The sequence below is a fragment of the Emydura macquarii genome, unplaced genomic scaffold, assembly GCF_026122565.2.
Source record: "Emydura macquarii macquarii isolate MOO-44397 ecotype Brisbane River unplaced genomic scaffold, CSIRO-AGI_Emac_v2 contig_1483, whole genome shotgun sequence".
Lineage (NCBI taxonomy): Eukaryota > Metazoa > Chordata > Testudines > Chelidae > Emydura > Emydura macquarii.
The window spans coordinates 7,077,627-7,087,469 of record NW_027131620.1 but is presented as its reverse complement, the minus strand read 5'-3'; the positions used below and the strand labels follow the sequence as shown (position 1 = coordinate 7,087,469).

At 48.7% G+C, this 9,843-nt stretch overlaps 1 protein-coding gene across 1 annotated transcript; it reads right to left on the bottom strand.

The window, feature by feature from the left end:
• Positions 1 to 4,227: 4,227 nt before the first annotated feature.
• On the bottom strand, positions 4,228 to 9,170 carry HRH3 (histamine receptor H3). The gene is made up of 3 exons (XM_067554620.1): positions 8,567 to 9,170; positions 6,237 to 6,403; positions 4,228 to 5,124 (listed from the first exon to the last, which is right to left on the bottom strand). Exons 1-3 carry the CDS (start codon positions 8,814 to 8,816, stop codon positions 4,228 to 4,230), a joined length of 1,314 nt encoding a protein of 437 aa, XP_067410721.1. The 5' UTR covers positions 8,817 to 9,170.
• Positions 9,171 to 9,843: the final 673 nt, after the last annotated feature.

Sequence of the window (9,843 nt, the reverse complement as noted above, 5' to 3'; positions counted from 1 at the left end):
GATTTACCTATTGACCACAAGCAGAAGAGACAGCTGATTTGTATTTAGTCATCCTTTGTCCTAGTTTTCCTCTCTGTTTAAAGATCTGAGAGATGAACCATCTATGCCAATAAAAACAATTGCTTAGCATATGCTTTCTTCACAAACCAGTCCCTGAATGTAGAAGTCATTAAAGGCCTGCTTGTGTGACAATGCAGAGTGCTGCCTGAGATGTCCTGCACTGCAGTTGTGTTCGGTTTTGTCAAATTACATAACTGATGGCTGTTTTGAGTTAAATTTCATTGATAAAAGCTATTTATTAGTAAATGCATGGATCAAGTTTTCATAAATAGCCTCTGACGTGTTTGTTTTGGTGCACAATAGTTTGCATGAGGAAACATACATTTGCACTTGGGAATGGAGGTTTATGTGTAGAAATCCGGCCATTAGATCGCTATCTATCCCATTTGTGCAAGAAAATGCCCTTTTGTGTTTGTGATTATGGGGGATGTATATGCAAAAGCTGTGGGCACGATTGTAGGATGCTGGCTGAAGCCTCTTGCGAAGTGTCAGCTTTTGTTTGAGTGGAGGCCAGCTGAAGTGAGGGCTTATGCGTTCTGTCTTGTGACCAGTTTGGCAATATTTTCGTTGTCACTTGGCTCGACATATTAGTCAGTCCAAAAAATCCAGGTTTCCAAACTCCGCACCGGGGCTGAGGGATCCATAACCAGAGACTCTTGCTTTCAGTGTTTTAGATTCTCCCCTTGATTTGACCCTGCCCATCATAGCAAGGAGCTAGCTTAGCCTGGCTGCCAGAAGCAGCATCTTCTGGATCAAAAGAAGCAGCCTGGTTAAAAAGAGAGCAGTCAGGTAGAAGACAGCCTCAGGGACAGGAAGCCGGTGCCATGGGTGTCATTCTTATGCTGACCATTCTACTACTGGTGACCATCACCACCCCACGAGTAAGGATACGCTGCCTTCGGGTGCCATTCGGGGCTGCCTACAGCCCACTCTCTCTTTCTGAACAACCTTAGCTACATCAGCTGTGTCACACTGGAGACAAGACTATACAGCAGGTCTTGACCTTTTGCTACTGAATGTAGATGACTTTTCAAATGGACCAACAGCAGCACCCTCCACCCCGAGCTTTTCGGTCCCGCATTGAGACCCATTGCCGTCTTCGGAGAAGAAGGGTTCTTTTCACTTGGACGACACTTGTCTGGATGCTGTGTGGCTTGCCCTTGCTGTGTCTGTCTGATTCTTGTGAGCAGGCACCATACATTCATGATTCTGCCTCTGGAATCTCCCCGGAGAACAAGATGCTTGTGAATTTCACTCTGCCGCCTATTCACATGAAAATGAAAGTGTATTTAATTGCTGGGGTGGGGAGAGGGAGATAAGGACACCCTTTCGGAGGTGAGAGCGGATGATCTGCAACACAGACCCCCAGTGAATCCTCCAGCAAAGCCAGGGAAGAGCAGACATGACATTACCAATATTTCTAAGATTTAAAAAGAAGAAAACCAAAATCCTTTGGGGGGGGTGGGGGGGAGGGAGGAGTGGGGAAAATACAGGCAAGCTTTAGATATCATGAAGTATAAACAGGACAACAAAACAGCCTCCCTTTTCTCCCTTGAGTTATAACAGAGTTTCTATAATATCATGGATAAGGTAATCACAGCTACAGGCTAGTAACTTTGTTCACACAGGTACCTTCTCTCTGCTCTAAGGAGACCAGGGCAGTTTTTGATTGACAAGGGGAGACAGTGTTAATGTAATCTTTTCAGACCATGATTGCATGAAACGAGTGCTGTAAAATATCTGGACTTCAAAAGACTTGTATGATGTGCTCACTCTGTGGACCTTATGTGCGCTCCAATTCCCGTTAATACATGGAAAAAGAAATCCAGCTGTTTCAGGAGCTGTCTCTCCTATGCTACATCTGGGCTTTAATTGTCTCCCCATGCAGTTCACTGTGCATTCATTGCTTTTCAAACATATTCTGCACTTTTTAATATCGCCTTGTTTTCTATAGAACATTCAGCAAACTTTATATAAAAATAACTTTTATTGAGTTGCTCACAGGTTAGCAGCAAACAAGAAAAGCTACAGATTGACAATACACAGCCCAACAGGTCTTAATACACTTATCTTGATTGAAAGATACATTTTTAACAAGTATGTAATAGTCACTGAGCCTATTACAGATCCAAATACTGTACATGTAATACAGAACATCATCAATAAAAGCTGACTTGCGAGGGCACTATTTATCTAATCAATAAATATCACTGCAATGATTGGATTATATCATTGATTTTATTCCTAGCAAAGGCCAAGAAACAGTTACCTTTACAGCAGCTAAGTGTAATTGGAAATCACAATGTCAGGTTTTTTCAGGGCTACTTTACAACATTTGGGTTCCTATTTGTAAATGTAGTTTTCAGGCTCCTGAACTCTAAGTTCCTTTCTACAGTCCTGTTAAATCTGAGCTCTTAGCGTGGTAAATAATTATTACGTATTTGTATTACAACAGTACCAAGAGGCCCCACCTGGGATCAGGAGGTACTGTGCAAACATATAATAAGAGACAATCTCTGTCCCCAGAAATATAACCATCTAAGCAGGCAGAATGACAAAGGGTAGGATGGGAAGGCAGAGGAAAAGTGACTTGGCCAATATCATGCACCAAGCTGGGAATAGATTTCTCCAGGTCGCTTGAGATCAGTGCCCTATCCACTGAACTGCAAGACCACATGGAAAATTCTTCAGTGCTTACATTTGTTACTTCTATCAGCTGAGCCAGGATTTCTGTTGAGGTGAATGATCAGTGATCCTGACAGTGGGCTACTGGCTGAGATTTACTGAAATGGATAGCCATGGAACTCCCTTATTCCAGGGGCTGCCACTCTATAAATCAGTTCCAAAGAGTATTTCTAAAATCTTGGAGAAGAGGCGTAAGCCATTCACTGGGCCTCACTCAACAGTGTCATGCCAAAGGGGTTGTGAGTGTGGCGAAGTTAATATCTGACTTGCGTTATAATTCAGTGAAAAAAGAAACTATAGAGGTACTGACCAGTTCCCACCAGTCCCCCCAATCCCACAACATCCAGTGATCTTGCTATATTTCTCATTACTGTTATGCAATTCTATTGTGAAGGTGATTATAGACAACACCAGTAAATCAACATGGTGCTTTGCAAACATAGATGTGATATAGCCAAAGAGTTTACAGTCTAAATAAGAAAAGAGACACAGGACAGCACTTCAGGAGTGATGGGTATCAGGAGAGAAAAAGAGGAAGGATTTCTTGTAAAGGTGAGTTTTATGGAGGGATTGAAGGAGCAGAGAGGATGCCTGAGGGCTCAGAGCAGAGGCTCCAGGCCCAGGGAGTCAATCATAACTGAAGGTGGAGAAATTCTATCAGTTTTTCAGCAAGAATCATGCAAGACTAATAGGGCAATAGTGAACTGATGCATGAATGTAGCTTGTTCTGTGCATGTGAATTTTCATAGGGGTAATTTGTCCAATAACCATTTTAAGAGTAAGAAATACTTTTTACTTACACTAGGCAGCTGGAGTGCTGTGGTCACTGGTTTTCAAGCTGACTAATATTGTCTCATGGCTTTCTTGTGCTCCCCACATCTGTTTGTCTTGTCTTGTCTGATACTTAGATTGTAAACTTTTTGGGACAGAGATAGCCTTTTTGTTGTGTTTGTATACATTGCCCAGCACCGTGGAGGCCTGGTCTATGATAGGGCCCCTAAGCGCTATCACAATACAAATAATACTAAATGGGAGGTGTTTGATATGCTTGAAATGTTTGCTCCTTCTCATGCCTGCATAGCATGCTGGCTTTGAGATGGGAAACACACACTCACGGCAAATCTCTGGTTTGTAGATGGTTTAACTGTATATATTACTTACAGTGGATAAGATTGGATTTATATTTTTGGCTTCATTTTTGTAATAAGTTCCAATTCCATTTTCGCTGTCTAGGTGGCAATAGAGCTCTTCCGTGCATGTGTAGGGGAGAGCACAGACTTAAGTGCCATCGGATTAAGACATATCCCTCCATTCTATCCATTTTTGTCCCTGCAGAGGGAGCATGAGAAGTGAATACTGAACACACCCCCACCTAGCCCCTGAAAGTGCTATCATCACATTCCTCAAGGGAAATGAAATATAGTAGTTTGGCAAAATATGGCAATGTGGTAAGACAGCTCCTCAAAGCATGGATGCATTGACTCACTTCCAGCAGTTCTGGAGGGAATTGTGAGGTTGGATCTTTAGCTTCTTGGGGCACAGGAGTTTAATGAAAGCTCTTCTGAAACTGTAGTGGCAGAGGGGATACAGGACAGGGTTAACAGCAGAGTTGATCCACAGAAGCCAGAAGGAAGTCTCATACCAATAATCAGGGATGCAGTGGCCATGGCAAGCAGCTCGGATGATCATGAGGAGGGTATATGGTGCCCAGCAAAGCCCAAATATGCTCACAATAACTGCCAGTGATTTTGCCACCTTCTTGTCTCTGGAGAGCCTGAAACGCTGTGTGATGCTCTGGGAGACCATCTTCATCCGTTTCTCTAAAGACAGTGTAGATGCTGAGTGTTTATAACTCCTCTTGTTGAAAGACTTTGGTTTCCCACCATAGGGCCCAGAGCTCTTTGAGTTTGATGTCCGTGGGTCTTTCACATGCAGACTGGCATTGGTGGCCGCTTGTTGTGTTTCACACTTAGGAAGATCTAGGGTTTTGGCTGGCTCTTCCTGGTCCCACTTACAGCATTTCAGGGAAAGCTTTGCTTCCGGGCTCATTTCCATCTCCTCCGTGAACACCTGGGTCTGTGCTTCATGGAAGAGATCTAGACGGATTTTGGTGCGTTTCTGAATGTTCAGGTAAATGCTCAAGTTGAAAAACAACACACTGATGAAGGGGGTGAAAAACTCCAGGGTGGAGGCCGTCATGAGAAAATACCAGTTGTAGAAAAATTCAGCATAGCATTCCCCATCAGGTATGATGCTCTGGCCTGTTACGTATTCCCAGCTGATAATTGCAGGTCCATAGAGCAGGAAAGCTAAGACCCACACCATCACCATCTTCAGCACTGCTTGCTTGGTATTACCCTGCTGAGCTCGGTATGTGACCTGGAGCGGAAAAATCTGTTCTTAGGTATGACCAAATACATTAACTGGCTTAGGCTGTTTTACAGACTGTAAAATTTCTGGCAAAGTTGTTATGCAATATCTCTGCAGCGTTACGAGTCCACGTGCTGGAAACAGTGGACACAGCTGCTAGATAAATCACACTCTCCCAGAGAAGACCTAAGACTCTGGTCCTTTAACTCCAAAGCATACTTGGCTCATGACTGGCCTAGAGCAGTCCTGAACTGTATCAGTACATTTCAGGGAGAGACTCATTTTTTACGTCAATGAATGTTGGATATCAGCCCAAATTTGATATCTGATTTTAACCCCATTTCACAGATGGGTAAAATGAGGCAGAAAGATTGTTACTTGTCCAAGGCTGCATCCTGAGTCAGTGGCAGAGCTGGCAATAGAATCCAGGGAGCCTCATTGTCTAGTCTGCTACCGCAGCCGCATGCCTATTCTCTCCCTGAATGCACTTTGAAAGTGTTAGAGGGGCCCGCAGCAAACTCCTGTGTCCAACACGTGAGCTTTGTTGCAATTTGGCTCTGGATCTCCTCTGAACTTTATGCACTGAGCCCAGCTGTAGATATTTTGCACTGTATTTGGAACCCTGCTAGTCTGCGAGCTGCTGTTCACCTCCTTTAAGGTGTTGAGCACCCTCAACTCCCATTGTAATAACTGCATTTAGGACACTTGGCACCTTGCAGAATTCCACTGCAACCTGTGAGCCAGTTCCTGAGACTGACTGTAACTCCCATTGAAATCAGTTTGTTTAGTCTGGAAATAACCATTGAAAGTCAGTAATAAACTGTTTACTTCACTCTGATTGACTGGCTGTCACTCAGACACCTTCTTCCCAATCAGCTTTTGAGGGACAGCCTGTTTAGTGGGGTCTGAACCTCAAAGGATTTGATTATTAAAAAAAAACAACACACCTGAAGTCAAGGTATTAAAGTGAATTGTGTATTTCCCAGAAATTGTTCCTTCCCATCACCGGGCTAAAAGATTCATAATTTTCCAAGGAATCAAACAGCTTTTAATTAGCACACTTGACTCCAGACAATAAAGAGAGGGGGAAGGCTTTTCCCATCTGATATTTCAGTACTTACCGCTCTTGTCACAGAGAGGAATCTGTCATAGCTAATCAGTACAATGTTGAAGACTGAAGAGGTGCAGAGTAGATAATCAATTACCAGCCAGAGTTTGCAGAAGCTTTTCCCAAAGGCCCATCTTCCTGTCAGCACATAGGGCACATACAAGGGAATGCAAAAGGCACCTGCAATGAGAAGTGTTTCTATTTGAAAGGGCTTTCACACGATGTGCAGGTGCTTGAAAAAAGTAACCCACTCAAATGAATACTAAGAATAGCTGTCAGTGTGTATGTGATGCCATCTGCAAGTCTGCTCGGTGGCCCTGAATAGCCAGGTTGTATATTTAGATCTGCTGGGCCAGCTTGTGGCTGGTGTTGGTTGGGCCATCCTTTGTGATATCCCTGTGAGATTTTCTTAAAAGCTAATCTTGTGACAATCAGCAGCATTTTAGGATGGCAAGATAGAAAGGACCCCCACTAGATGCAAATAGGCTGAGGATCTGCAGAAGTGTCTTCTGGCCCATGAATATTCAGGCTGGGTTTTTCCAAAGCAGCCTAAGGGATTTGGGACCTGGATCCTCAAAGGTATTAGGTGCCTAGCTCCCATTGATTTCATTGGGAGATAGATTCTCCAAGATATTTAGGTGCCTGGGCTTTGGCCACATGGGAATTGGGTGCCCAAATGCCCCTAGGAAAAGCTTGAACTCTGAGCTTTAGAGGTGAAGCAAGGTAACAGCTCATTTTTTTTATCCATTACTGCCTCATGGTGATGCATAACCCCTGCCCAACTCTTCCTTTAAAAATCAAAGCTTCCCTTGCTTGTATTTTGACCTGAGCTCCTCTTTGCTGGAAGAGCCAGGCCGGATCTCAATAGTGCTCTTCTCTGAGGCCATGATCTTACAAATGCGTAGGTGGGGAAATTTATGTGGGTGGAGAATTGCCTCCGGTGCATGTGTGTTTGCAGAACTACGTACGGGGGCTGTACCTAAGATGCTGCTTTCTCTGCTCCCTAAATGAAGGGGGGGGGGGGAGCTGAGTACCCTCTCCCTGCATTTGGCACACAGGGGAAGCTGAATCTCAAGTTACTTACTGCCTTATCACTGTTAACATACCCAAACTTCCAATGATTTTGCCCAGATCCTCCAGCAACAAGCCAGAAGCGAGGGCTCGATATTTCTGTAGAACACAAGTCATTTTTAAAAACAAACCGTGGCCGAGCTCATCTGTGCTTCAAAGAAGTGGAGAAAGACTAAACCCAGGTTTTGCTGGGCTCTGCAGCTTGGCTCTAAAGCAGCACCTATTCCAAGGCATTACCTAATGGGCTAACATTTTGAACCACCTAGAAGCACAGTGCAATAACTGCCTTCCGATTCGCACAGGAGACATTACTGATGGCTTTGCTTAGTGGTGTGACAGAAACGCCTGTTCTTGTGTCTCCGAAGGGCAAGGCTCCAGGAGTGTGTGTGTGTGTGGTACAGAGAAAGAGAGGATCCTGGCTAGAAGCTAATCACTCAGCCCTTTTGTTTCAGCTTCCCAAAGCAGGGCTCTCTCCCCTAGCAAGCAAGAGGAGAGGGTGCCAGGAAGCGGTGGAGAATCCTTTCCTGTGCCTGTCTGGACGGCGCCCCCTTCTCCTGCAGTGAGGCACTTAACTTGTTCTCCAAACATCTGGCTAGCTACGCGTCCGAGCGTTTACACACAGCTCACCTCCATCGCCATTAAATAACCCCTGGTGGGGGGGGGGGGGGGAATGTGATCGGGTGTCGTTGTGCTGCCCACCCCCCCGGACTGAACTAACACAGCCAGGTGGGCTCCGTTTGCCGGGTCACAAGGCGAGTCTACCAGGCTGAGCCCGTCCTGGGGACAGACACTCACGTTAGACGGGATGTGAACGTGTCAATACCCGGCGTGCACTTTCTGTCCAGAACACACCGGAGGGGCCAGTGCGTGTCAAAGGGGGGCGCGCTCCCCTCCTATGTCTGGGGCCGAGCCCTAGCTAGGGGTAGTAAGTACATGGTGCAGTGACACCCGGCTGCAGGCTGAAGTCCGGCATCTAAAGAGGGAGACGATCCCGGTTGTACAGGAGGGCGGGGAGGTGGGAAGCGGCTGGCTGGGCACGCTCTGCCAGCGGAGAGCCGACCGCGGCGCCTTTGCAAAGGTCGGCTGGAGGATCCCCGGGCAATGAAGCGGAGCGGGTCCCCGCTTTCTCCCGGGGGTGGCGCCGCCCGCCAAGTCTTGGGATTTAAACGCACCCCAGCTGGAGCCCGCCTGGGAGGAGGGGAGGGAGGAACAGGTGCAGCTGTGAGCGCGATCCGGAGCGGGATCCGGAGCGAAGCCGGCGCGGTACTTTACCTACTAGGAAATCGGAGATGGCCAGGTTGAGGAGGAAGTAGTTGTTCTGCGTCCGCAGGCTGGAGTCCACCACGAAGGCCAGCAGGACCAGCGCGTTCCCCACCACGGTGGCCACGACCAGCAGCGCCATGAGCGCCGCCAAGCCGACGGTCCAGGCGGCCCCGAACCGGCCCAGCGGCGGCTCGCCGGCTCCTCTGCCGCCGGCCGCCGAGGCGTTGCCGGGCCAGGCGGCCGGGCTGCTGCTCTCCATGGCAGCTCAGCGCCTCCGGCTTGCCCGCCCCATCCCGGGCACGATCCGGTTTGGCCGGGCCTGATTCCCCCCCCCCCCGCACTCCGGAGCCCGGCGCCGGAGCGCCCCCGTCCGCAGCGCGCCGGCCAGGAGCACAGGGATCTGGTCCCTGCTCGCCCAGCGGCCCCCAGCAGGGGTGGGGCTCCCCGCCTGGGTCGGCGCCCGCCGAGCTCCACGTGCGCCCCGCTGGCCGCAGGGGTGTCACACACACACACACCCCCCCCCCCGCTCCGCCCCCGCGCTGTGTCCGGGGCTCTGCACGGCCGGAGCCGAGGCGGGGAGCCGGCCGCCCTTCAGCCGCTCCTCGGCGCGGGCGAAGCCACTCAACGACAGCCCGGCAGGGATCCCGGTGGAGAGCGAAACGCAGCCGCCCTCTGGAGGGGCAGCGCTGTTCCAGCGGGTGCCCCTGGTCGCCTGACCTCGCCACCCCCCCCCCCACCCCACCCCCGGGGTGAAGCTCCAGTGGGGCCCGGCAGGCTCCGTTTGCTGAAGAAAGGCAGCGGTTTAATGCTCCAGCTCGCACTCTTCGCTGTGTAAGACTCACGTTTACTCGGCTGGTTTCTGCTGTCTGGTAACTAGAGAGTCACCAGACACTATAAAACACATGTGCAAGGGACCCGATCCATCGGGAGTCTTTCCACGGCCCTCTATTCAGCCACATCTGGGGTAGTGTGTCCAGATTTGGGCCCCGCGCTACAGGGGGGGAGTGGACAAGTTGGAAAGAGTCCAGCGAGGGCGACAGAAATGATGAGGGGGCTGGAGCCCAGGACTTATGAGGAGAGGCTGAGGGAACTGGGCTTGTTTAGTCTGCAGAGAAGAGTGAGGGGGGATTTGAACTACCTGAAGGGGGGGTTCCAGGGAGGTTGGAGCTAGGCTGTTTTTGGTGGTGGCAGATGAAAGAACTAGGAGCAATGGTCTCAAGTTGCAGTGGGGGAGGTCTGGGCTAGATATCAGGAAAAAGTTTTTCCCTAGGAGGGTGGTGAAGCAC